Source organism: Drosophila montana, unplaced genomic scaffold (genome assembly GCF_035044405.1).
Source record: "Drosophila montana isolate Dmon_TW-CO22-7 unplaced genomic scaffold, ASM3504440v1 contig_3617_1, whole genome shotgun sequence".
Classification (NCBI taxonomy): Eukaryota; Metazoa; Arthropoda; class Insecta; order Diptera; family Drosophilidae; genus Drosophila; species Drosophila montana.
Genome location: NW_026998502.1, coordinates 301,320 through 328,705, shown reverse-complemented (window position 1 = coordinate 328,705; position 27,386 = coordinate 301,320). Strand labels below are relative to the sequence as shown.

The window sequence follows — 27,386 nt, the reverse complement described above, 5'->3', positions numbered from 1 at the left end:
GGCAACACTATTTTTGGTCAGAATTCATGTGATAATGGTACCCTCAAATATCCTATATAGACATAGGTCGAAATTTCCCACCCCCGTAACTTTGTCAAATCTCATCCGATTTTCGCGAGGCTTGGCTTTTTGTTCATGGTTCGACCTCTAGAACAATTTGGCCGCTAAATCTGGCAACATTATTATTGGTCAAAATTCATGTGATAATGGGACCCTCAAATATCCTATATCGACATAGGTCGAATTTTCCCACTACCATAACTGGGTCAAATCTCACCCGAATTTCACGAGGCTTGGCTTTTTGTTCATGGTTCGACCCCTAGAACAATTTTGCATCTAAATCTGGCAACATTATTTTTGGTCAAAATTCATGTGATAATGGTACCCTCAAATAACCTATATAGACATGGGTCAAAATTTTCCAACCACATTTAATCAAGATTGAGTAAAATAGAAACAAACAGTAAATATGGTGACAAATGCAAATGACCCTTTGCATGTTTAGAAGATATAAACCCTTCGTGTTATTAAGGAACATCTACAAGATTCTTATTGTAGTTGCTTTCCTTACCCATTCCCATATCCGGCAAACTTTCACACACAGCATCCGTTCATTGATTGCGGGTCATTTGACAATTTCGGCCAGAAGTATTTCGAGCAGATGCTTCATCCTTTTTCCGCTTGTCTACATTTCTACGGCCCGTTGGCCAACAACGGTTTCGGCATTTGGCCATTCAAAAAGGCATTTTAACCCCAGAGAAGCTTTTCTCCAGGTATTTCACCACAGCGTTTGCGCAGAGCGAAAAGCTTTTGTGGGGCTGCGGCAAGTTTTAAACTGGCTGAAAAAAAGTTGAAGTGAATTTTTTGGGCCGCTTTTTGTGGTGGCCAACGGCGGCTGTTGGCGGTTTCATTATCGTCGCGGCGCTGCTGGTAAACGGTTCATTGGCACGGCAAAATCCAGAAAATCGACAGGTGCGAAATTGAATGTAACGAATAAAATTTCAAAAATTGAAATGCAGTTAAAAATTTCGAAAATCAAGTAAAACCCAAAATACAACAAAACGTGCATTTATTGTGGTTTGAGTGTGTGTTTGTGTGTGTGAGTGTGTGTGTTTGTGGCTATTACGAAAATCGAATCGAACATTTTGGAAAAACATAACTTAAGTAAACATTGAATAGCGGCGAAAAGTCCATTTGGGTGAGTTTTGAAAAACGGCAAAGCACTATAAATAATGTTTAATGCCTTGGGATTTGTGATTTGTGTGCGGTTTATTACAAAATCAGCCCCGCCCCGCAGCAAAAATACCACCTCCAATTACACATATCGTTTGAAAATAATTGCTCTATTAATATATTCAAAATCTTACTAGTGCAGATCGGCACGTTTATCAATGAAATGGGTTTTACCCAATCGAATATCAAATCTCAATTCTAACTATGCTCCCTACCTGTCCAATTCTTGATTTAGTCTCCAGTTTTGCGTCTTGGGAAAAAGTAATTAAACGAAATGGTCTTGAAAGACGTCATCTCCAGATTGTCGCACTCCGAACAGGTTACACGTCATCATGATTGACCACTTAGGCATTTGGCTTTTTGTATTAAAGATATTATCTGTAAATTAAGATACGTGTCTGTCGCGGGCCCCCAGTTCTAGGAACATTTGCTAACGAATTCACACGAAACCAAATAACTGCAAACAATTAATGCAAAAAACAGGTCCCCAGATTTTCAAAAGAAACGAGATGTGAAATGTGGAATGCATTCAAAGCTCTTCTGTATTAAATATAAAGAAATTATATTAAATTGCGAAATGTCCGATAGAAAATTAATTTATAGAACAAGTACACGTGTAAACTTCTAATAGAAATAATAATAAATATATGGAAAATCTAATAAATACGAAATGTCCAATAGAAAATAAATTTATAGAACAGGTATTTTCTCAGAGAAATAATAAATATGGTACATAGTTTAAGCTAAAGCTCTTCTGTATTAAATATAAAGAAAATATAATAAATGCGAAACGTCCGATAGAAAATAAATTTATGGAACAAGTATTCTCTCAGATATTATGCACGTGTACATTTCTAATAGAAATAATAATAAATATAAAGAAAATATATTAAATTGCGAAATGTCCGATAGAAAATTGATTTATAGAACAGGTATTTTCTCAGAGAAATAATAAATATGGTACATAGCTTTAGCTAAGCTGGAGGATAGCCCAATAAACACACTTATGTAAAATAAAATGCAGTCGCAATTGTCATGCTAATATTGCAAGTTAGCTGCAACCTCTATATCCAGTTCTACAATTTTGTCCCCCCTCCCCCCACACACACACCATACACACACCACACACAATCCCCGTCTGCAGCAATAGTAAGTTGTGCAGTTGGCGATGGCATCCACAAATCGCTGGCGCATTAATTAATTAATAGTCAGCTATACTCGAATAAAGGCAAGTCTCTATGCGAGTATACTCAAATACATGTGCGAGTAGATGGCTCGACTCGATGTTGTCGTTGCGGTTGCCATTGTTGTTGTTGTTGTCGATTTGCTATTCCAACAATCGGTCGAGCAAGTTGACTTCGAGTCCGTCTGTCCCTCTCCGCCTTATTATCGTTGTTGCTTTTCTAACAAATTGTGAAATTTTATACTGAATACATCGATCCAGATCCGGACAACCTTGATGGCAACGCGGTCGCAGCAACTGCCATTGCATGCGGAACTCACGTTCCAGCTGCCCCAAGTTGCCGCTTGTGATGTAACCAGAGTCGGTTAGTAAATATCAGACAGAAAAACAAAAAAAAAGAGACAGTGACTGGAAAGTTATGCGCAACTGGAAAAGCGACGCAACGATCGAGCTGAGCCGAGAGCATCGCGGGTTTCCGCATCAGAGCGCGCGCAGTCGCTCTCATGGGGCAACAAAAAGTATCTTGTATCTGTGAGATACATGTCGAGCAATTGCGTCTACGCTGATGATTCATACATAATTCGGGGAATCCGAAACCGAACCCAATCAAGTGCTGCAAGCTAAAGCGCCATCAAAGCGACTGGTTTTTTCTTTATTCATATTTGAGCCGCATTATTATTCCTAGTCAAGAGCATGTCTTTCCGTCTGAAAGCAACATTTTGCTTTGGGTATGCCGAAATTACCATGGGTTTGGAATGATATTCAAAATAAGTATGCTAATAATGATAATAGTGGTAGTTAAAATGAAAAGGGAGTCTGGCAAAAGGGAGAAGGGTTTCGATTTTGCCTAGGACTGGACTCTCTTATTGAGCAAGATTTTCCCGAACTCCCTGTTGAAGGCGAGCGCTACTTCGGCAGATATAGTCCCAATCTGAGCTGAGCAGAAGAAGCCTTTTCCCAGTAGAGGCTTAGTATACATTTTTACTTTGTCTAATGAATCCCTAATCTATCTTGCCCAGAGAAGGCTTAGTATAAATATACAAATTTATATTAAAGTTGTTGTTTACCTTTTGTCATAATATTATCATTTTTACACCACGAAAGGGCATCGACTAGTCGATTAATCTCAACCTTTTCGTTTATGCCGTCAGCTGGCCAACATTTGAGTTGATTTTCATTTGTAATTTGCTCATCTTTTTTTTCGGTTATCGATACGCTCTTCGGGCCTCAGTCTCCGTCTCAGTCGCAGTCTCCGTCGCAGTCGCAGTCGCGGCTCTGCTTTGCGAGTGTCTTGAATTTTAATGCTATACGCAGCAAGTCTTTGTCTTGAGGGCGTCGGCAGCGACCTTTTGCTTGGCTCTTTTATGTTGCCTGCATGCATGTGTGTGTGCGTGTGTGTGTGAGAGTGTGTGAGAGTGTATTGGCCATAAACAATGGCCTTTACTTTGCTTCGCTTTTAAAGCCAAAGGAGACAAAAACCAATTACAACAACAACAACAACAAGTGGTTGCCCAACTAGCAGCTCAATTGCTACTACTTTTTACTCGGCCTCTTCGTCGTCTGACGTCTCGCGTCTCACGTCTTTCGCTTCCCCCACTTGGAGCTGCGGCTTTGTTAGCGACTCTTCGAGTGCGTCGTGACCTTGGAGTGGCACATGTGCCAGAATTGCAGAAATGCGTTCGAGGGGAATTTGAGGTGTTGTTTGCGGTTCGTGTTTCTTATCGCCTCTGCATGCCCTTACAGAGAGTTTTACGGCTTTATAATCAAACATGATTTGTCGTAATATGTATTCAAATTTTGGCTTACATTTTCTTCTCTTAAAGCTGAACTGAAAGAGTTTATATATCTAGTATATTAATAAATTAGAGCTGAAAGCCTGGACGCTAGCGCTCTTTTGCAGTAATTAACTATAGTATTATTTATAATTTGAATGTATTATAGTTAATCCTAATTATTTTTTATATTTTTTGGCTGTTTCTTTTCATTATTTATGATCTATCTCTTCGATAAAAAGTAAATTTTGTGGAATCTTAGTAAAAAAATATAAAAAAATTAATAAATTGAGGGTATTTCCTCTGCGACTTCCTTCTCGTTTAAGTTGGGAGTTTGTTAAAAGTCGCCAAACGAGTTTTATTGCCTCTGACGTAGCGCCCAAATTTTTGTTTTGTTTTTTTTTGAGGTGCGTTTTGTCGTGTGACGTCACAAACTCAATCAATCCAATCCCTTTGCTGCATATATTCGATAAGCAGCGATCGCAGCTAGCTAAAAATCCACAGATGTGGTATTCAACATCTTTATACATTTGAGCTGCTGCTGCATAAGCAATCAAAATTGATTTGCGGCTATTTTTGGTTACGATCTTGCCTTTGTTTTACGTAATTGCCAGCAATTTTCCAGGCATGCACTTGGCAAGCGAAGAAAAATGCATTTGTTGCCCACGCCGCGTATACTTGATGCTGTTTAAACTATGTTTTTAGTTACAGCACCATAAACACCAGCAAATAAATATTCGAATTATATACATACAAATATACATATAAGTATGTATGCACGAATTTTCTGCACCATTTGCAATATACGAACAACAAATTTGCCGATGCTAGAAAATATTTTGTTTTATTTTCTTTTTGTGTACAGATTTTGGCATTTTGGCTGTTTGCTAAAATGACTGAAAATCAACTTTGATGGAATGGCAAGCAAAATGAAGTCAATAACTGTTCACATACATGACCTTAGATGATGTGTCGGCTTTTAGGCAAACACGCAAATACATATACATATGCATATAAATATGGAATTTTTGTGTTTAAATTAGCGTCAGTTTATAGATTTCATAATTTGCCATTTGCCGTGGGTCAGAGACAAGTTAGTTTCAAATACAACATTTTCGGGGAAATGGACCATAATAGAGGTGTCAATAGGATATATGATATATGAGAATTTATGGGCTTATGGTTTAAAGAGCTGGTTATTTATATTGCTGCTCAAGGGTGAGCAAGGGAAATATCTAAAATAAGTCAAATCTTGACTTGTTTGGGGAAAGATTTATTTATTTTCCTACATCAACTATCTATTTTTATATACGATTTTCGAAAAATGAACTTAATTTTCAAAGTATTATCCGCAGTTGCTAGGTGCTTGCCAAGAGATATCACTACACATCAGTCTAAACAAATTGTAGCACCTGAAACACCTGCAGCGTATTATAAAGATCTCAACACCCACCCTCAGCCACTTATAAATCTTCAACAATATTTCAATATTGCGCTTGTAACGTCATTAATTAGTAGTAAAAAACAAGAAGGAGAACACACGCCGCCAATATAAAGTAAACAAAAAGAGAGCCCAAAATGTGAGCAAACAATGCGAGTGCGAGTGCGAGTGCGGCAACAAGATGAAAACAAAAGTGTGCAGCAGGCGGCGAGTGGGAATTCAATGGCCGCCGGCCGATCGTGGCGTCGACGGCGCCGTCATCACGTATACGATATCGAGAATACGTCAAGTAGACGAGAGGCAGACGCTGACGCTCGCCACCCGCCGGCTAGCCGAAGCCATTAGCCGAAGCCGAGCGCACACATCGTGTCAACAGTTCAAGCCGAGCGAGAGTGCGAGTCAGTGTTGCCAACTTACGCTTCACAAAAAGTAGCTAGCTCCAAAGTAAAAAAAATAGCTAAAATAGCTGAATTGGCCATACTTGTCGTTGAGCTGCCAAAACTGGCTACATTTCCTGTGCAAGCAAATTTAGCTTTAAAAAATAGCTGTATTGGCAACACTGGCGCGATTGGGAGTGCGAGTGTGAGCGTGAGTGCGAGTCGATCTGTTAAGCGCTGACAAAACTCAACGCTCAGTTTGAGAGTGAACTTCGTCGGCGAGGGTTGTGATTTACAGTTGAACTACAATTTTTTAATAGAGACCGTTTAAGTCGCCGCCTATTGTGGAAGTCACTCGCGACTGTACGAGTGCTTAGATTTGATAATTATACGCGACATGACAGCCGGACAGACAACTTGTACAAAACAACAGGCTGCTCATATCTACACACACACACACACACACACATCTCAATTAACAAAGTTTTATGTATAAATGCAGTGCAATAAAACAGCAGTAGCTTGAGCCTCTTATAAACCGCTTCGATCTATCTATTTATTCGCTTTGTGTTCGTTATTCACATTTCACATCAAAAAAAAAAACAAAACAAGATAATTTGGCGCGTTGTTTTTGGCCTTTTGGCGTGAGTCAGGCCAGGCGATAAGCAAAAGTGGTTTCTGTTTAAATTCTTGCCATAAATGTATAATTATATAATATACGTGGCTGGAGAAAAGTGCACTCATATGGAAAATCAAAATTCAATCACAACGCAAAACAAATAATAACAACAAATATTATAACATTGTCTCGCCGCCGCACGTTTTAATCAAGTTTTAAACAAATACCCAAACAGAAAACAACAACAACAATAAACCAGCTATTAAGGTTAGCAGCAATAAATTCAATAAACAAATCTAACGCGCAGTTTATGCCACACGCTCTACAACAAACCTAGCCATAGCTCTATTACACACACACACACACACACACACACACACACATGTATATGTGTGCATTGAGCAGCCTCCACATTTCAACTTTAGTTGCAATTGCTAATCTAAAGATTGCAAACAGCAAAACTGATAAATCAACTAAATAGCTTTCATTGCAATGCAGTTCTAGGAACAGTTTTATTCAAATTCAATCAAAAGCTGTCTTTCGAACCAATACTTAAAATTTATTGCGACAACTTTTCAAATTTCAGCATTGAAGAGAATGCATTTCCATACTGTTCCGTTGCATTTTATAGTATATATGTATTTCTGATAAGGTTACTCGATAACTGAGAACTCGCTGATAACCTTGCTTGTCGGCTTCAATTTATTAGAGAATATTAACTATCAGCATTCGTTATCAATAGCTTGAGCAACAGTTTGTATTCATTTGATAAGATGTTGACTGTGTGAATTCCACCTCAATTTTGATTATTAATTAAATTCAAGTGTTTTAGATTTCAGAGGGAGAATATATTAGTTGTCAGCGAAGATCATTTTAAGCTCCAGGCTCAGAGGTATCTTCCGTCTTTACGGTGCTTTGATCTTCCCATGGCTCAGCCGATTTTGATATAAAGAATTTGTAGAATCCACACATGCTATAAAGTTTTCACAAAGAGAATCGACCCACACATGCTATAAAGTTTATTCAAAGAGAATCGACTATTTTATAACATAGCATGAGTGTAATTTATTCATATCCCGCACTCATGAACTGAACTGCCAATTATTGTATTTATCACAGTTTTTATTGTAAATGTAATGAGTTTGGGTGGGGTTTTGTTTAGTTTGGTTTTTTCTCTATTGGCAATTGGCATCGTATTTGTTATTATGGTATTACTATTATAATAGGTAGCAGAAACTTTGAACAATTTTCATATGTTGTTACGTAGACCCATATATTGGTTTTATAGATTCTCTGAGTGATTAGTGCAGCCCCTAGGGGGTGCCCAAGATTTGTGGATTGCTGCTCTTAACTCAATAAAAAATAATATTTACATATTGCAGCCTCTCTCCGATTAGCAGCTAACAACTCACAACAAACCAATCATAATTTCTAAAAATATACCATAAGAGATTTTTCTAAACGGAGCGGAAAACGCGTGTGTCAAAGTTCAGGCCAATCCGGATTGCAGTCTTAAGATAATATATATAAACATGGCACATGCGACTGGCAACGGTAAGTTGAGGAACATTGTACTAGCTGCATTTAAGCTGTTCAAAATTTGGCTATATCCGCAATTGATCGATACGAAGCGATTCGACAAACATTCCCAAGGTTGGCCCATGGGCAATACGCAAATATTTAGATAAGCAGTTTGTAAATATTTTTACAAGTGAAAAAAGTTTATAAAAATTGTGCGCTGGCATCTGGAACATTTCGTTTATTTCATTTGCAATCAAAGCGATTCACGTAATATACACGCACTGGACGGGGTTTTTTTATTTTTGGTTTGGGGCCTTCTGGGACTCGCAACTTGGGAGCAAATTCAATAAGGTCTTTAAGGCTTTGGCCATGGCTAATGCTCGTGTATTTATAGACGGAAATAGTTCCATAATGGCGCTGCCAATGGACAGTCATGGCCAAAAGCTACTCGAATATCGATTTATCTGCCAGCCCCCCAGATACCCTGCCCCTACCCCTACCCCTATACCAGATCCACCCGTTCGGGAACTTTGCATACGATTCGGAACCGTTTTCAGCAATTGACGAAAGCAAACAAACAAACAAACAAACACACATGAATCTCGCACCTTTTGCACGCAATCTTGCGTACATATGCATATAAAGATATATGTGTATACAATCAGATCGAGGCGTATACTCATAAATGTATTTGAAGATTTCAATTTAACTAAAATAATAGACAAAGTTTATCTTTTGGTAATTAAACTATGAGCAAAAGAACAGCAGCTATAAGAAAAATAAACATTGTTTTTTTTAGATAAAAGCAGTTAGAACCAGAGAACAACTTTTTGGGTATATGCGACTGTGCATTGCCCTTCAGCTCAGCTCTGGGGTTTAAATTTAACAAAAATAATAGACAAAGTTTATTTTTTGGTAATTAAACTATGAGCAAAAGAACAGCAGCTATAAGGAAAATAAACATTGTTAGATAAAAGCAGTTATAACCAGAAAGAGAACAACTTTTTGGGTATATGCGACTGTGCATTGCCCTTCATGAGTTCAGCTCTGAGGTGACCCAGCTTTTAATTTAAGTTTGAGATACTTTTAAAACGGTTCTTAAATTGTATCTGTAACCAAGAGCTTATCAATCGATCGACTGGCCGGACGAAGTCACGCATGCCGAAATGAGCTCGAAGCATTGAGAGACAGAGACAGAGACAGAGAGAGAGAGAGAGAGTGAGAGTGACAGAGAGCTAGCAAAGTTGAATTGATTGAATTGTGAAAAGTTTTATCGCAAAATAATCAAATGCTGCGGCTTGTGGGCATCGCGTGAGAATTTTCTTTTTTTTTGGCGATTAGAATGATTTTTTTCTAGCGATACAAATTTGTTTGGCTGTCTGGTTTCTGGCACATTGGAAAATGCTTTTGGTTTCTGGTTTTTCTTTTTGGGGCGTTTGAGAACTTGAACACATTTTCGTTTGATTGCCCGGCAAAGAAATGAAAATCGATTTCGTGTTAATTGTATTTGATGTAGATTTTAGATGTTGGCACTTGGCACTTTTTGGCCTTTGTAATTAGACGTTGGGGCCATGTTGGAAATTGCACTCTACATACATGCTGGTAATTGAATTAATTGCTATTTAATTAGTTTTGCGCACGGAAAAACTGCTCAAATATGTTTAACAAAAAATTCCACAAAACCATTGACAAAGTGACGATAATATCGGCAACAGGTAGAGTTATTTTTGCTAAACTGACTCATAAATAGGCACGTTCCAATTGGGCTATTCCAAAATCTGTAGCATTTACCCAACTGGCTCATGTCCACCTCTCACCCAGCCTTATCTGAATAGGCGAACTGATAGGAACAGAAAAACGTACTTGTGTACATTCTTTGACAATAACTTGGACTTTCCCACAGCATAATCAAAAGCTGTCCAGGCATATCAGCCTGTGTAGCTGACTGCAAATGCCGTTTGTTTCTTTTTACAATCATAATCATATTATTTATTTTTTAATAACATTTCGTTAGGTTTGAGCTGCTCGTGTCAATTAAAATGTCTAAACATGAAATCAAATTAAATTGAAATCAACAAACAAAATATTTACGTTTTCAGAACCTGAAAAATATGTTGACAAATTAGTTTATTGATTAAAAGAATTTTTTTTTTTTTTTTACGTAGCTTTAGCCAATCCCTTGAACTAATATCAATAGTAAGTCGAATGCAGTCAAAATTGAAAAGTTTTGATAAATTGAAAACAATTTGAACTTCGAATGGTTGCGCTGTAAGCGACAGGCTGAAGGCCAATGGAAACTATCAACTAGCTGTGTCATCGATATAGTCAGCCAAACAATATCATAAATTCGGAATCTATTGATTTTCACACACACGCACACACAATACCAAACAAACACACACACTCACACACACACAACATGCTAGACAGCACTTAAAAAGAGTCCAGCTAAATGATTTTGTGACAGGCTGTTGCCAAGTATTGCCGCACAGATTTTTGGGTGCTTGATTTTTATTTTGAATTTATATATCCCAAACGAAAAGTGGTCTTAAATTTACACACACACACACACACACGCGCGTACTTATACACATGCTGGCACGCACACACATGTCGGCTTATGGCAAACTTCCGTTTAAGTACTTGAGGTGCGAATGGGAATGGCAATGTCCTCCATGTCCTCCATGTTCTACTCCACAAGTTCGTGCTCGTCCTCGTCATCGTGTCTCTGTGTTTGATGTAGAGCTTATAAAGCGCAACCGGTGTGCCTGTGTGTGCCTGTGTGTGTGCCTGTGTGTGCCTGGGTGTGATTAGGCCATCATTTGGTGGCTTGGAGTGGAGTGGAGTGGAGCGTGTGGATTTGGTAATTTTCGGGGCGCTGCTCTGGCCCAGGTCCATCGCAGTATTGCCAGCATGGCATGGCTCGGGTCCAATGCTTTCATTTTCTCTATTTAGCTGAGTTTATTTTCGCTTCAGAACGCGATTTTCCAATCGATTGAACACATGACAAGCTACAGCCGCAGCTACTCTAGTCTGCGTACATATATGTACACATACATACACATATACCTTTATATATGTATGCATGTGGCCATAGCCTACTGCCCCACAGAGGGCGCCACATATGGCAACGGCTGGAGCAAGGGTGCCAAATAGACCAAATGCCATTTTGGGGCTTGTAATTCAAAACTCTGCGGTAAATGGCAGCCGCCTTCTATATCTCCACTTTTGCCATGACAAATGCGTCTGGCGTTTATTTCATTCTATTTTTGATCATATTTAATTACCATTTTATTCAGCATTTCTATTTTGTTGTTGTTGTTGTCGTTTTTTCTTTCTTTTCGGGGCGACATCCTTTTTGTTGCTGCCTTCACTTTTGCATTTATTTACGCATCAATTTGTAGCGCTGATTTATGTCGCCGGCCCCCAACGATAGGAAAAACCAAAGGCAAAGCAAGTGAGAAGACCCTAGTCAAGATTGCTCGAACAGCGTATACCCTGGAATCATCGAAAAAATCCTGCATGCGTACACATGCGTAATATATCAAATGAAAATTAAAAAACTGAAATTAATTTACTCGGCTGGGATATGCCCATTAACGAGCACCTTGTAGTTACAGGGTATAAAAACCGAAAAAAGCTTTGCCTAAATGCGAATTTAATTTGCCAAGAGAAGGCTCTAGTCAAGACTGCTCGAATTGGATATACCCAATAATTTTCGAAATGTCTTGCATGCGCGCAAATGCACAATTTATCAAATTTAAACGTGTGTTTATCATTCAATTTAAATTAATATTGATAAAAATATAGAATTCATTAAAAATATATTCAATTTGCACCTTTACGAGCAGCTTTTAGTTACAGGGTATGCAAAACTGAAAAAAGCTTTGCCTAAATGCTAATTAAATTTGCCAAAGACACTAGTCAAGTCTGCTCGAACAGGGTATACCCTATAATTTTATAAATATCCTGCACGCGTGCACATACACATTTAAATGTAATTAAATTTGATGAATAATAATGTAAAAATTCAAACTAATTTAAAAATTCAAATTATTCCATATGCTCCTTCACGAGCAGCTTGCAGTTACGGGGTATGCAAAACCGAAAAAAGCTTTGCCTAAATGCGAATTAAATTTTGCTTCACTCACCAAGTGCCACGCGGGCTGTCTTAAAGTATTAGCAGCTCAGTCAATGCTCCGGGAATAGGCGGCAGGATGCGGGGAAAGGGGGCTGGCAGTAGGAGCCGCTGTCTCTGTCTGCCTGGATGAGCCCAGCAATTGCGCCCTCCGTGTTGGGCGTTTAATTAAATAAAAAATGTACACTGACTAACAGACAAAGTAAAGCGCAAATTTTTAATTGGAATTTAAAATGTTGAGCTGTTATTCAATGTGGCATTAAGAGAGAGTCTATGCCAGTCGACGCTGCGGTGACATTCTCAGAAAGTTATAGATTATATAAATATATTATTGTTACGCTGTCGCGTATCGATTCAACAACAGTCGTAGTTACCTGTGCTATCCTACCTTGGGCGTAACTCACGCATGAAATCTAAATCCTGCTCAAGCTGCGCTCCTACGTCAATGCTGATTATATATATAGTATATATAGTTAGGTCAGGTAGCTGATTACGAGCGCAAAATAAAACGCAAAAACTCTTTGCCTCCATCCTGCTGCTCAGTGTTATTGACAGCGACCGAACAAAGGACAAAGTACGACCCGACGAATCACTGAATAAGAACTTCCTGATGTCACTCGACCCACCCAGTCGACCCCCCCCCCCCCCACAGTCGACCCACATTGGGGCTGGACTGCCCGAAATGCAAACCCGTAAAACGTGTTGTGTACGTAAACACGCCGGACACAATCAGCGGGGTCTGCGTCTGCTAGGTGTGAATTGCAAGCGTTGAAAACAAATCTCGTGTACAAATTGTTGTTGCAATCTTTCCAAATGTAAACAAAATTAACATATGCAAATTTCTCACCTGCCCACGTGTGTCTGTCTTTCTGTCTCTCTGAGTGTGTGACTCAGTTCGAGGCATGCGTGTGCTTGGCATATGGACAAGTAGCCTGCCTGTCCCGACAATGGCTCCTCCTCCGCAGCCTCAGCTACCCTCTCCTCCTTTGCGTGAAAAGTTGAATAATATGCAGAAAATGCAAATGTCGACGGGGGCATATGCTGCATTGGGCGTCCTGTTTTGCCATTGTAGCCACACCAAGTGCTATTTAATATGCATTATTATACAACAATATAATAACCTTGATAACTATATAAGCAACCGGTTTCATAGTGTGTCTACAGACAGACTGATGCAATAAATATGAACGGGAAAACGTGTGCAGAAGCGGAAACTGGCGCTTTGCTGCATATGCTTAGCATTTATTATATTACACGCTGCAAGGACTATGGCTAATAAACTTGTACTGCAACTGACGGCAGTTGAGTTATGAGTTTGCAACATTATAAAATATACTTCTTTCAGAAAATATTAATATTTGAAAAATCTACTCAAATGCTAGGAGTTAACCCGCGTGCATTTCTCAACTGTCTTAACATTTATTTATTTATTGTTGATACATAAATATAAATATATTTACTCAAAAGTGCACACCTGGATGCCCGATGAGTTAATTGTTATTTATAAGTAGGAGGTAGACAGACTTTTATACACACACATATGTATGTATATATGGCACATAACACGGCACATGTCTTGCAACATCGGCCACAATCTCCAGATCCAACCCCAATTGTAGATTTATGGGAGGAACTGGATAGGAGGGTCAGAAAAAAGGGCCATTTCCAACAGGAGTCAGCTTTAAACGGTTTTATTGGAAGAATGGCAAAATATCGAGAAAAAAAAATTGGTTTTTTCTATGCCAAACAAAAAAGCTTTCCCACCAAAAATTAGTAAAATTAAATATATAATCTTTTTAAGTTTTATAATAATGTGTCCCAATACTTTTTTGCCATTTTTTATATAATTAATTTTAAAAAAATTACTATTATGTCTTTGTTACAAAACTTTAACTGATTTATGCAAAAAATTAACTTGTTTATACAGGAAAATTATTTCGAATCGAATGTTTGTTACTTTAAACGGACGCAATGTAGCAAATGCTTGCTGTGCAAATACTTATGGGTGTGACTGTATGTTCATACAAAAAAGTTAAATAAATTAGGTCTGCGTTTGATTTAAATGAACATAGTTCTTCAAATATCAAATAGATTGATGCGCATCATATAATAAATACACCAATTTGATGGGTGAGCCTCAGGGGCATATTTGCGAATTTGTTTACAGATAATTTTAAATATATGCTTCCAAATCTCAATAGTCTAACACACCTACAAACGTGCTTAATTTAAATAAATTTCGAGTTATTCTAAAAGTTGTTTGCAATGTAAATATTCAGCTGAGGGGAAAAAGCAGCGAAAACTTTTTATTGATTTCTAATAAGAAATAATTATTTGGGCTTTGGTTGGTTTTACTTCACTTTGAAAAGCAATCAATCATAGAAAAGTCGAACTCACAAAACTTTTTCCCGAAATATATATTTATAGAAATATGTAAATATAGTCATAAATATAGAAGGCATAGAAAACCGTTTAAGCTTTTGCCTATCTAAGCCTAAGTATTATTAAATAAATGTATTCAAGAGAAAAGTAAGCAGATGTGAATGTAATCAATCCTGAAGCCCAATCAAGTGCTTGTTTTCGAGTATACTATGCTAGTCATAGACAGATACACAGTTTATGATAATCCATCATTATTTTCATTTGCAGGCAATCAACATCAAATGGCTGAGGACGAACTCTTTGGCGATTTGCGTATGTATAAACGTGGCTAAGAGCTAATTATAACCAACTACAGCTACGATTATGGCCTGAATAAGTATAAACATGCGGCTTTAACATAAGTGCGGGCTGCTGCTTATGAATAATTTGCCACAATAACTCAATCGGCAGAAGGCTTCATTAGCCTTTCAATTGGTTGTTGCCAGTTTTGCGTCGAGAATTTTGAGTGGCCACATTAAATCCCAGCCAAAAGCCAATTTTAGTTGTACTTGTACATAATTGTAGCTCTAGTTGTTGTTATTGTTGGTGGTGGAAACAAGCAAGAAAGCAAAAGAATAATAATATGTGGCATAAAAGAGTCGTGCCCCGTTTTTGTTGTGCCACATTTGACGTCAGACGTTAACATCTGGCCGGGGCTCTTGGAGGAGCATAACAATAGCTCTGATAGATGGCACACCGCACTTTAATGCATAATTCATAAATATATAGCTGACACGTATCTTATAGATACATGCCGCAGACATGTACTCGGGCATTTTGCTAAATTGTTTCTGGCATTCCGGAAAATTGCTGCAACAATTTGCCATATTGATTTTTTTCTAATGACAACTCTTTTAACTTGCACCCTTTGCTTCCCCCTCCGTATAGAGGAAATACTTAATGCCGGCTGTGAACAGAACGCGCCGCCCATGCCGCAGACCTTCCCACAGTCCGCCTCGCTGCCCGTGATGCCGTCCCACATAGCGCTGTCCGTGCCGGCGGCGGCGCCGGCTGCTCAACGGCGCCCCTATATTCGCATTGTCGAGGAGCCCACCAACAAAATCATTCGGTTTCGCTATAAGTGCGAGGGGCGCACGGCTGGGTCGATTGCCGGCATGAACTCAACGCCGGAGGCGAAAACCTTTCCCACCATCGAGATTGTCGACTACAGCGGACCCGTTGTCGTCGTTGTCTCGTGCGTCACCCGGGACAAGCCCTATCGCCAGCACCCGCACTGGCTGGTCAGCAAGGAGGAGGTGGACAACTGCAAGAGCGGCGTCTACAGCAAGCGACTGCCGCCAGAGGAGCGTCGCCTGGAGCTGCAGAAAGTGGGCATCCAGTGCGTCAAGAAGACGGATGTGCGCGAGTCGCTGCTGGCACGCGAGCAGAAGAACATTGATCCGTATCATGGTGAGTGCAGCACAATCAAAGGGGAAGCTTTTAAAGGCAGCTCATTTGACGATTCCCTTTCCAGCCAAATTCGATCACAAAGACAACATAAGCAGCATCAATCTGTACGAGCTGCGTCTGTGCTATCAGGCCTTCATCAAGGTGGGCAACAACAATGTGCCCCTCGATCCGGTCGTCTCCTCGCCGATCTATGGCAAGAGCAATGAGCTGACCATCAATCGGTTGTGCAGCTGCTCCTCCAAGTTAAGTGGCGGCGATCAGATCATAATGCTGTGCGAGAAGATCTCCAAGGATGACATAAGGATACGCTTCTTCGAGACCAACGAGGCGGGCATCGAAATCTGGGAAGCCTACGCCGATTTCCAGCCAACGGACATCTACAAGCAGACGGCCATAGTCTTCAAGACGCCACGTTATCGCAATACCGAGATACAACACAGCGTGCAGGTGGGTTTGCTCAGGCGTAGATCCTTTGACTTGGTATTTATTTTGTTCGTTTTCCAGGTGGAGCTACAACTGGAGCGTCCCTCGGATCGGGCGACGAGCGCCGCGCTGCCCTTCGAGTACTATCCCAATCCAGGTATGCTAACCTTTGCGCGTCTACAGCGCAAGCTGAAGCGCAAACAGGAGCTGGACGTCTTCCAGCAGATACTTTCTCTAGATAGCGAGACCACGGCCACGAAATATTCGTGCCCGCCGGTGGATCTCAACGAGGACGAGAACACGGTCTCGTCGGACGAACAGCAGAGCTCGGGCACGCTCAACGATTTCGAGATTGCGGTCAAGAAGATGCAGCTGCGGCAACGCGTCGAATCGGAGGCGAATGAGGCGGATGCCACAGTTACGGAATATACCGATGGCCTCGACAATGACAATGACCAGGAGCCGGACATGGAGATTGAGCTGGAGGTGCCACAGCTGCTGCCCCAGCTGGCCGACGACTGCACCCAGACATCCACGCCCATGGAGGAAATCTTGCAGCAGCCGCAGCTGCAGTCGCGCCCGTTGAGCAACGTGGACAAGATTAACGAGTGGATGCGCAGCAGCGAGTTTGAGCGCACCGATAGCCTCACCGTCGAGAACGGGGACACGCCCACGCTCTCCCACAGCACTGCCCAGACGGCGTTCACCAATGTGAGCAGCCTGACCGCCAACACGACCATAACGAACCAACTGATCGACGACGAGGACAAGCTACTGCTCCTGGGCGACGGTAGCGCCTCGCGCCGCGACACGCTGGAAAATGCTGCGCTCAAAGAGCTGCCCGTGGGCGAGGAGATGCCGCCGGAGCCGGTAAGTGCCAGCGCCCAGGCCTCGGTGGACATTGACGAGAACTTCGATGAGACGGCGACATATACGAGTCTGCAGATTGCATACAACCATCCCGTCGAGATGCCCCAGAGCCAGATCTATCATGCCTCCAATCCGTTTAGCCAGCTGGACGAGGCTGAGCTCGTGGTGCTGACCAATCCACCGGCGCCCAGGATAAGGGTGAATGCTGCGCAAACGCCAGCCACGCCGCCGTCGCCGCCTTTGCCGCTGCCACCGCGCACCCCGTCGCCAGATCCGGAACACCGACTGCCTCCGCTGCCGCCCAAGCCGCGCAACTCGCAGGATCTGAGCGTCAGCGAACATAGCGTATCCAATTCCGTGTCCTTGAGTCGTTCGCGCAACGGCAGCGTCAGCTCCACACGCACCACGCCCTCGCCCATTATTATTATGCGCACACCCGATCAGAGTCCCACCAAGCGGCTGCCCACGGCAACGCCAAGCAGCTCGACATCGGCTTCGCCCAAGAAACGTCAGGGCTTCTTCTCGCGTCTGTTTTCGCGCCGTCGCAGCAGGACCGAGGACGAGGCGACGCTCGGTTCACGGGCGACCACGCCCACTGGCAGCCGCGAGCCAAGCCTGGCCCAGTTTGCCTTGGGTGATCCGAATCGCAGCTCCATACGATCACTGCAACCGCCCGGCTCGAGTCCTCAGCGCAGCGGCGGCCGCCCGGTGGGTCGCAGCTCGAGCAGCGTCTCGGGCAAGCGGCCCGCCCACTTGGATGCGGATGTCATCCACATACCGCTAAAGGGCGGCGACAGCGAGAACAGTTTACTGCGCCCGGAGAGCTACTCGAATGCCAGCACACTGACCTACGGACGTCCGCTGGACCGCAAGACGCTGAGCACGCTCCAGCTGGCGGATATACCCATCAGTGATGGGAATATGGAGCTGGTGGCCATTGCCGATCGCCAGAGCATTAGGAATCTGTGCGAGGGCGCCTACGGCGTCGTGCTCGATCCCAGCGTCGATCTGTCCGAGGCGGAGCATTTTGCGCTCTACACCAGCAAATCGCCGGAGCCGGAGCGCGAAATTGTGGGCGGCGAAGGGGGGGAGGCTGACTTTCTGAGTGCCGATGAGATTGCACGCCGTCTGGCCGAGGCCAACGGGCTGCAGTGAATCGGATTGTCGCACACAATTTAAACGTTAAATTACAACTTTTGTCTAGTCGTCTTTTCTTTCAGTATTATATATATGACATATATGCGTGTACCTCTAGTCTATGCACACAGAACTTAAGCACAGTTAATCTCATAACCAACTCCCAATTGTCTTTGTAGATGCTTTGGCCCAGAAATGCCGCCTCGATGCGCGCAAAGCCACCGAAAGTGTCAAGCGAAAGCTGTCTGGCATTATGCAGCAGAATCCGAATCACAAACAGTCGAAAATGTTATGTAAGTCAGCTATTGATATGCGGTGTTGGGTTCCAAGTAATCTACGAACTTCCATTAACACATATTTAAAAAAACATAGCATATATATTTGGGCGTCTTTCATTCTCCAGCTAAAGAAAAGTTCCTATGCTCACACAGACACACACACACACACACTCACACATTTGCAATCACACGAATTTGTCCCCTTATAGTTCTATATAAACATAAACATAAACATAAACATATTCATATGCTAGTCTCCTCGTTTAGTAGCAGACACAAAGCCCCCCTTGGTGGACCAATCGTTTTTGAAATTTGTAGAATGCAGTTGGCTATTCTGGTAATCTGTTAATTTGTTGTTGCCTCGTATTATAATATATATATATATATATATATATATATACATATATATATATGAAGAACACCTTAATACCTGTGTGTTATTGAATTAAATAAATAAAGTTTTTGCTAAAATCGCCAAAGAGCTGTCGAACTCAGTCGTAAATGTTAATCATAGCTTTTCTAAAATGAGCGAAGATCATAAATTGTCAATATTTTACTTAATTTTTAATTGTCCGTTAAATTAGTTGGAACTATCTAATATTAAGAATAACAAATAATTACCTACAATTTAGACCCTTTCATCTTATTCTATATATAAAACTGTTTGTCCTGACCGACTGACTGACTGACTGATTGGTGACCAACGCACAGACCAAACCGTAAGAGCGGAAATGCTTGATTGTTTGTATTTATGCAAACATACATACATACGCACATAAATTCATACATGTGTACGTACATACATATGTACACACATACATACACGTGTACATACCTACATATATATGTACATACATACATACATATATACATACATACATATATACATACATACATACATATTTACATGCATACAAACATACATACGTACATACATACATGTGTACATTCATACGTACATATAAACTTACGTACATTCATACATACATACGTACATACATACATACATGCATACATACCTACAAACATACTCACCCCTGACTTAATCACCATGCCACTTGCCAGGCACTAACTAAAAATGCAACAAAAGCTGCAGAGCCTACTTGAATTCTTGAGAATCGAGGAGGAGAGCACTTGGTAGAAATTCGTTTTATTTAAATTTGCAGCACAGCGACAAATAAGCTTGGTCTGCAATTGGTATTAGATATATTTATAACTGCATGCATACACTAACACACACACGGCCAAATACATACATAAACACATAATGACACACACACACATATATCATACTTATATATATACGCACTCGCATAACTTGGTCAAATGTTATCCTATTTTCACGAGGCTTGGGTCTTTGTTCATGGTTTGGCCTCTAGAACAATTCGGCATCTAAATCTGGCATCATTATTTTTGGTCAAAATTGAAGTGAATATGGAACCCTCAAATATCCTATTATATATAGACATAGGGCGAAATTTCCCACCCCCATAGCGCGGTCAAAACCTAACCGATTTTCAAAAGGTTTGGCTCTTGGTTCATGGTTTTGCCTCTAGATCAATTTGGCAGCTTAATCTAGCAACATTATACTTGGTCAATATTCAAGTGAAATATCCCATATAGACATGTGTCAAAATTTCCCACCCCCTTAACTCGGCAAATCTCATTCGATTTTCACGAGGTTTGCTTCTTTGTTTATTTATTTTATACGTACTACGGGCACGGCCGGGGTATATACGCTGGTAGGGTAATTCTCTGACATGATAAAAAACTTGGTTAGTTTTCAACATGATACGAATCGAGTCCTGACAAAATTTGACAATATATCTATATACCTTCAGCCATTTAGAATTGCTTAAAGACTTCGGATAACCGAAGATGTGATATTATATTGTCTCCCGTTCAGTTTAGCTTCAAGTTTAGCTAGCCAAAGAATCGCAACAGGCTCGTATGAATCAAGTCTTTGGTCACGTAAGTTGTCAAATGAATGAAAATATCATTGTTGTTGTTCTTTTTGTTGTTGTTGCAGTTGTGTGACCTTTTAAGTTTTGCCACAAGTTGCTTAGTTGTCCTTATATTTTCGCATTGATGTTGTTGTTATGGCTGTTCACATTTAAATGCTTAGTTTCTGTAGCGCTCATTAACTCGACTGTAAGCGAAAGTTTTGTCTTGTTTTTGACAGTTTTGCTAATGAACTTTTCCGATACTTTGCAGCAACCCAGCCACTGGGCGTGGCACAAGGACAGTCGCTGCTCATGACGCCCATAAGCAGCTACAATGGACATACTCCTAGTCCCACCGGCAGCTATGTGCCGCAAGAGATCAAGGCCGAGCAGCTGCTCTATGAAATGGACAGCACACGGAATTGCCCCTCGGCGGCCAGTTCGTACAACACTTACAACTTTCCTGCCTCGCCCACATCCAGCTGCAGCACAGCGGACAGCATTGCGCCGGTGACGGCGCTGCAGCAACAATTGCACAAGATGCCCAGTCCGGGCCAGCAGCAGGAGCAGCTGCTGCAGCTACTCAATCAGCAGACGCAGCAGGAGAACTTGAACATCACGATAAGCGTCAACAACGGATCCAGCAATTGGAACACAACAACCATGTTCAACGGAGGCAGCATAACGCCTACCAGCTTCAACAACAACAACAACAACAATGGTTACAACAACAACCAAAATGTGTTTAGTGCCACGAGTCCAGCATATGAAACGAATTGCCTGCCCTTTCAGCAGGATGTCAAAGTTCAGGCTTCGCCTCAGCTCCTGGTGCATCCTCCGCCGCCTGCGCCACAACCTCAGCTGGAGGAGAATCAGTCCTTTAGCGATTTAATACTGAGCAGCACATTAATGGATTATACAGCCATAGAGCACATCGATCCAAATGATATAATCAGGGACTTGCAGGCGACGCTCAGCAATCTGGAGATGGCGAGTCAGGCGAACAATCCAAATAGAAATGATAATACATATGTATAGTATATATATATATATATATGTGTGTATGTATATGTATATTCGTAGAGCCAGTTGTACATAGATATTTGGCTATTTAGATATAGTTGCCACGTGCATAGCTTATTACTCGAATCTCATTTCGTATGCTCCGAATAATTGTTGCTGTTAAATATATGAAGACCATAAATTTAAGATTTTACAATAAATTCCATACTTTGGGGAATGTTTATATGTATATAACTACTAGGAATACTCAATAGGTAAATATGTGTGTGTTTAACGACAGAAATAGGGCTGGCCGAGATTCGTATGGTTCTCGCTGCGCATGCCGGCAAAGAAACGTTTGATGTCGTCCTCGGTGACAACTGTTTTGTTGGCGGCAAACGATTGCAGGAACTCCTTTAGCTTATCGCCCATGCGATTGTATTCGGTGATCACGTCGATTTGCTTGGTGCGATCAATGGAGGCCAGGGCGCGTATGCCCTGCTCATAGCTGGAATTCTCCTGGACGCGCTTCATGCCGCGCTCCTCGTAATCCTTGACTGGGTCCTCGTCATCCAACAGAAACTCCACAGACTGCTCTTTGTACATCTCCAAGCACTTGTCGCACTTACACAGAGATTTGCGCCAGTCATTGGCCCAGAAGGCGGTGCCTGTTTAGAGAAATCACTTTAGTTCAGGTTTATATATATATGTGTTGGATTCCTGATTAAGTCCTAGCTTAGTCGACGGGGCCACACAAATCCATAAACATTCGTATTTAAAACTAGAATATCGTAAGTACGGTTTAAATTGAGCAGCTAACATGAACGTTGAGTACTTTTCGGAAGGGCTGGAATGCCTTATGTATTGCGGCCGCAAGTTGTCGCCGGAGCAGCGTATACTCATTGAGAATTCGCTGATTGTGCTGCTCCAGGAGAATCGTTTCTCGGGCATGTATTTTTGGGGACGCATTACGGCCACCAAGAATGATTACTATATTGCCTTTGGCTACACGAACGATTGCTTAAAGGATCGCAAGTACTTCTACAGCTTGGACCAGTATCAATGGCAGCTATTGCCCTTTGTGCAGAGCCCGAAAATCTTTCAGGCCACGATCCTAGCACCCGATCCCTTTGTCGGCGATCCCAGTCTACAGACCTATGTCAATCTGGTACGTTGTCTAGCAAACTTTAATCTTCGGCTTGAGTACTAAATTGGACTAAATTGGTTTTAGGATCCGACATTTAATATTGTGGCCAATCAGGTGGTCAGCATCAGTCGCCCGGAGGTGATCAAGCTCAAGGAAGAGGAACGTCTGGCTGCCATAGTGTTTATCATAAGCGAGGAGAGCGCAATTTGTCCACGCGGCGCACTCTACAAGATGGTCGATGGTCGCGTTATACCGAATCAAATGTTCCGCGGCCTAAACGATTTGCAAATCGACAATCTATCCTACTACCAGCTGTATCGACTGCCGCGCAACGATTTGAAGACAAATCTGTCAAAGCGCAGCGATTACAACTATGCCATTGACTTTTTGGACACCATCGATGGCGTTATACCGCTCGGCCAGGCCTTTTCGTTGAACATGCAGCGCAATGAGCGCATCGCCATCATCAAGTCGTGCGTCTGGCTGGGCATGACCTTCTTCCACAAGCTCAACTCGCGCAAGCATGGCTTCCTGTATCTGGGCGATGGTCGCAAGAACTTTGATTTGCTCTTTATGTATTGAAATACCAATATATATATATTTTCAGTTGCTGGCATAAACCAACTATTCGAGTACTAACTAGAGTAGAGTCAATAATGCGCACTCACCTGTATGTCCCGTGGGGGTTTTTGGTCGACGACATTCGTCGTCGGCAGACAATTTGATGCGTTTTTCAGCCGGCTCCTCGGAATGCGACTGTTGCTCGCTCGCAGTCGGCTGGTTGTCAGCTACATTGACCTCGGTCTTGGACTCCTTCTGCTCACCTTGTGGCTGCAGTGCCAGGCCCGTGTAGTCGCGCAGGAACTCGTGACGTTCCATGCAGGAGTCACAGATCATTTCACTGCACGCATCTAGCCATTTTTCAGAGACGTTCGGCGCCTGCATGTGCTGCAGATGGAACCAGTCCTCGCAGATGGCGCACTGCAGCATTAGCTCCTCCGTGGTGCGTTCGGGATCGGGATAGGGTCGCTTGCATTTGCAGTACAAGCCCTGGAAATTCTGATTGTAGAGATTCTCCGCATTTGGCGGCTGGACTGCCTCCAGCTGTGGATTCAGAGCGCAACGCTTATCGCTGCCCAGACGCAGAGTTGGGCAATCGCAACGGAAGTTGCGTTTAGTGTAAAGCTCGATTAGCTCGTGATTCTCGTGACAGCGGTAGGAACAGGCCAGGCAGACGCCGGCGCTCTTTGTCAGATCTTTGCGCGCCTCCGGGCAGCAGGTGAGGCAAGAGTAGAGCGCCTGACGTTGTATGGCGCCTTTGGCATATGTACAGGCCTTTTCATCGGAGCCGCCGAGCACTGCTGCGTATTCCTCCTCCATTTCCTTCTCCTCTTCGAGTACATCGAGCATTGTAATGGTCGATTGCTCCAATGGATTAACCTCATCCACGTCTGCAGCTTGCGCCGGGCTATTTGCGTCGCTCATCTTGATTGCAATCTTAGTTTATTCAGTGAAATTGATTTTGTAAAACTTCTTTTCTACGGACAATAAACGAGAACGCTATTGTTTGGCGCAGAAAAAAAAACTGCGAGCTAGTTTTGCGGCGTTCGTAAAACCGAAGCTGAGAGTGCATCAGCTGAAGTTCATTTGAGCGGTTCTATCGGATTTTGTCGGCGCACAAAATGCACTAGTGTGTACTTTATATGAAAAATTAAAACTTTGATAATAAATTTGGCTATAGTTTGTTGCTACGTATTCCACATTTCATTTAACAAAATTAACACAAAATTATATTTTTGTTTTGCACGAACTAGTGGTTCTTGACGATGAAATAAAGTTTTCCAACACCAACAGAGATGGGCAAAATTTATGCGCAAGCAATGCGATGAATTATCGATAGTTGTAGTGCTGGTAAATGTGTTTCATATATTTTCCAACACACGCGCATTCCATTTTCTTGTTTGCGGCTGATTTTTATAAACAATTGTAATTGTTCCTCTTCGTTGTTCATAATTAAAACGTCAAAATGAATGCGCCGCCCACTTTTGAGTCGTTTTTGCTTTACGAAGGCGAGAAAAAGTAAGTTAACTCTCTTAGAAACATTTTGCAGACCGCACTTGACTTTGTTTTGCTTTGTGGCGGCACAGAATCATCAAGGAATTGGACACGAAGGTAACAAATGCCGCAATATTCACCATAAACAAGGAAGATCACACACTGGGCAACATGATCCGCAAGTAAGTTAGCCGGTTTGTGATAAATTTAGTAGTGTTATTTATTTTTTTGCCACAGTCAGCTGCTCAAGGATCCCAATGTGCTGTTCGCCGGCTACAAAGTGCCGCATCCGCTGGAGCACAAGTTCGTCATCCGGATACAGACCACGGCGGATTATTCGCCACAGGAGGCGTTCATGAACGCCATCACGGATCTGCTCGCTGAATTGTCGCTCTTCGAGGAGCGGTTTAAAGTAGGCTGACTTTAGGGTTTATTTTTGAAGGGTCAGCAGATAAATTGATGTTTCTTTGCAGGATGCCATCAAGGAGAAGAAGGAGGGCGGCGACTAATTGTAGTTACTCTTTATTTTTACAAAAAATTTACGAAACAGAAAGATTTTCACTATTTGTGTAAATAAACTAAAAAAAACACTTTAAAAAATCAAATCACGCGTTAACACAAAATCTAAATGGAGAATGTTAGTGCAAAACATAATCCCTCTCGAAAATCTGGGTGCAAAACCCTATTAGAAAAGTTCGTAGCACTGCCGAGGTAAAATATGTTCCAAACAATTGATTAGCTTTACGATTACAAGAACAACTGTCGTACAAAATATGTATGTGTGTAAACAACCAACAAAATTATCTAAGCTCTAATAGGTCTCATCGTCGGCGCACTCGCTCGTATCGTGTCCAAAAACTGAAATGGAATCGAAAATGGAATGAATGCATGCAATTGGCATCTACTAATCAAAGGATCGAATTACTTACCTTCACAGGAATCGCAGTATTTGCGTGGAGTGGGCAACTTTCGCTGCTTCTCGTTGTTGTTCGCCTCGGCGGGTGGCGGCGGGGAATAGTCGCGTTCATCACCTGCCTGCAATGGACAATCCTCAGTTTCGTGCTTGTCGAACTCATCACAGATATCGCAAAAGAGACGCGGCGCCGGCTTGCGCTTGCTCAGCATATCAAAAGCATGTGGCCTGCAAGTAAGGGATTATAAATAACAATATAAATAATATGTATATAAAAGAGATTGTCCTGGCTGATTGACTGAATGGTTAACTATAAGGAATAGAAGGCTGACATTTTGACAGGAGTTGTCTTTTGAGTTAAAATAGGGGTTTTGAAAGAGAGAATTAGTCTCTTAGTTTTACAGCTATCTTTATGAAACTGCCTCTTACTGTTGCACGAAGTACATATGTCGGTACCAGCTGGACCATTATATCATATAGCTGTCATATGAACGATCGGTCGAAAAGTAGGTTCTTGTTTGAAAAACTTTTTTGTTTATTAAGATACCTTGACCAAACTCGGCATTTATTAGTTTTATTATGCTCCTCATATATATTCAAAATCCTAACAACATCGGACCACAATATCATATGGCTGTCATATAAACAATCGGTCGAAAAGTAGGTTCTTGTTTGAAAAACTTTTTTGTATATTAAGATACCTTGACCAAACTCGGCAATTATTAGTTTTTCTATGCTCCTCATATGTATACAAAATCCTAGCAACATCGGAGCACTATATCATTTAGCTGCCATAGGAACGATCGGTCGAAAAGTAGGTTTTTGTTTGAAAAACTTTTTTGTTTATTAAGATACCTTGACCAAACTCGGCATTTATTAGTTTTACTATGCTCCTCATATATATTCAAAATCTTAACAACATCGGACCACTATATCATATAGCTGCCATACGAACGATTGGTCGAAAATTAAGTTGTTTTATGGAAAACTTTTTTGTTTTTAAAGATAGCTTGGCCAAACTCGTTTTTTATAAGTTGCACTATGTTCCCTTCATTTATGTAAAATCTTATTTACATCGGACCACTATATCATATAGCTGCCGTAAGAACAATCGTTCGAAAATTAAGTTGTTGTATGGAAAACTTTGTTGTTTTTCGAGATATCTCAACCATACCCGGCATTAACTATTCTCCATGTGGTTCTTAGATACGGGCAAACCACAATGAGCATTATGGAAAGGTTGGGTCTGCAAGGGTATTAAATCTTCGGCGTGCCGACTTTAAGTAATTTGCCTACAAAATTTATATAGCTCCCATATTAGTTACTTGGTGAAATCCATGGGCAGCGTTTCCAGCGTCTGAACTTTGGCCTTGAGAGCATCGTTTTTCTGTTGCATATCCGCAATGATCGAGTTGAGGAAGTTAATCTTTGCCAGGCTAGTTTCCGTATCCAGCTGCAGAAATAAAGAATCAATAAGTACGACTTTCTCCGGAATTGCTTTCC

General features: G+C 41.6%; 5 protein-coding genes across 9 annotated transcripts in view; 3 read left to right on the top strand and 2 right to left on the bottom strand.

Moving 5' to 3' along the window:
* Window positions 1-928: 928 nt before the first annotated feature.
* Dif (Dorsal-related immunity factor) lies at window positions 929-22,006 on the top strand. 5 transcript variants are annotated; one of them, XM_064692495.1, is made up of 7 exons: window positions 8,008-8,179; window positions 14,934-14,978; window positions 15,594-16,115; window positions 16,180-16,562; window positions 16,620-16,695; window positions 18,725-18,838; window positions 21,038-22,006. In XM_064692495.1, exons 1-7 carry the CDS (start codon window positions 8,158-8,160, stop codon window positions 21,802-21,804), a joined length of 1,929 nt encoding a protein of 642 aa, XP_064548565.1. In that variant the 5' UTR covers window positions 8,008-8,157; the 3' UTR covers window positions 21,805-22,006. The 5 variants fall into 5 exon arrangements, with proteins under 5 accessions (XP_064548563.1, XP_064548562.1, XP_064548564.1 ...); XM_064692493.1 differs by lacking the exons at window positions 8,008-8,179; window positions 18,725-18,838; window positions 21,038-22,006 and adding an exon at window positions 929-972 and having other exon boundaries at window positions 16,620-18,704; XM_064692492.1 differs by lacking the exons at window positions 8,008-8,179; window positions 18,725-18,838; window positions 21,038-22,006 and adding an exon at window positions 1,124-1,198 and having other exon boundaries at window positions 16,620-18,704.
* LOC135435441 (putative E3 ubiquitin-protein ligase UBR7) lies at window positions 21,805-24,729 on the bottom strand. The gene is made up of 2 exons (XM_064692500.1): window positions 23,584-24,729; window positions 21,805-22,436 (listed from the first exon to the last, which is right to left on the bottom strand). The coding sequence occupies exons 1-2, from the start codon at window positions 24,398-24,400 to the stop codon at window positions 22,060-22,062; spliced, it is 1,194 nt and encodes a 397-aa protein (XP_064548570.1). The 5' UTR covers window positions 24,401-24,729; the 3' UTR covers window positions 21,805-22,059.
* Rsph9 (Radial spoke head protein 9) lies at window positions 22,469-23,539 on the top strand. Its single transcript, XM_064692501.1, has 2 exons — window positions 22,469-22,936; window positions 23,000-23,539. The coding sequence occupies exons 1-2, from the start codon at window positions 22,589-22,591 to the stop codon at window positions 23,495-23,497; spliced, it is 846 nt and encodes a 281-aa protein (XP_064548571.1). The 5' UTR covers window positions 22,469-22,588; the 3' UTR covers window positions 23,498-23,539.
* Window positions 24,730-24,836: 107 nt separating the features above from the next.
* Rpb11 (DNA-directed RNA polymerase II subunit RPB11) lies at window positions 24,837-25,813 on the top strand. Its single transcript, XM_064692502.1, has 4 exons — window positions 24,837-24,994; window positions 25,063-25,152; window positions 25,208-25,382; window positions 25,444-25,813. The coding sequence occupies exons 1-4, from the start codon at window positions 24,942-24,944 to the stop codon at window positions 25,477-25,479; spliced, it is 354 nt and encodes a 117-aa protein (XP_064548572.1). The 5' UTR covers window positions 24,837-24,941; the 3' UTR covers window positions 25,480-25,813.
* The window catches only part of CLIP-190 (Cytoplasmic linker protein 190), a 31,629-nt gene continuing 29,719 nt past the window's right edge, over window positions 25,477-27,386 (bottom strand). Inside the window, exons 15-17 of the mRNA XM_064692499.1 lie at window positions 27,209-27,336; window positions 25,900-26,111; window positions 25,477-25,828 (exon numbers count right to left, since the gene is read on the bottom strand). Of these exons, the coding sequence (XP_064548569.1) occupies window positions 25,782-25,828; window positions 25,900-26,111; window positions 27,209-27,336 (387 nt within the window). The 3' untranslated portion in view covers window positions 25,477-25,781. The remainder of the gene's footprint in view (window positions 25,829-25,899; window positions 26,112-27,208; window positions 27,337-27,386) is intronic.

What these genes read in the sequence shown, in the direction of transcription:
- Rpb11 (XM_064692502.1), top strand. Translation starts at nt 24,942, where the DNA reads ATGAATGCGCCGCCCACTTTTGAGTCGTTTTTGCTTTACGAAGGCGAG. An exon ending in CTTTACGAAGGCGAGAAAAA is followed by an intron (nt 24,995 to 25,062) that starts GTAAGTTAACTC and finishes GTGGCGGCACAG; the next exon opens with AATCATCAAGGAATTGGACA. An exon ending in CTGGGCAACATGATCCGCAA is followed by an intron (nt 25,153 to 25,207) that starts GTAAGTTAGCCG and finishes TTTTTGCCACAG; the next exon opens with TCAGCTGCTCAAGGATCCCA.
- Dif (XM_064692491.1), top strand. Translation starts at nt 8,158, where the DNA reads ATGGCACATGCGACTGGCAACG. An exon ending in GGCACATGCGACTGGCAACG is followed by an intron (nt 8,180 to 14,933) that starts GTAAGTTGAGGA and finishes TTTCATTTGCAG; the next exon opens with GCAATCAACATCAAATGGCT. An exon ending in AGATACAACACAGCGTGCAG is followed by an intron (nt 16,563 to 16,619) that starts GTGGGTTTGCTC and finishes TTCGTTTTCCAG; the next exon opens with GTGGAGCTACAACTGGAGCG.
- Rsph9 (XM_064692501.1), top strand. Translation starts at nt 22,589, where the DNA reads ATGAACGTTGAGTACTTTTCGGAAGGGCTGGAATGCCTTATGTATTGC. An exon ending in TACAGACCTATGTCAATCTG is followed by an intron (nt 22,937 to 22,999) that starts GTACGTTGTCTA and finishes AATTGGTTTTAG; the next exon opens with GATCCGACATTTAATATTGT.
- LOC135435441 (XM_064692500.1), bottom strand. Translation starts at nt 24,400, where the DNA reads ATGAGCGACGCAAATAGCCCGGCGCAAGCTGCAGACGTGGATGAGGTT. An exon ending in AACCCCCACGGGACATACAG is followed by an intron (nt 22,437 to 23,583) that starts GTGAGTGCGCAT and finishes TTCTCTAAACAG; the next exon opens with GCACCGCCTTCTGGGCCAAT.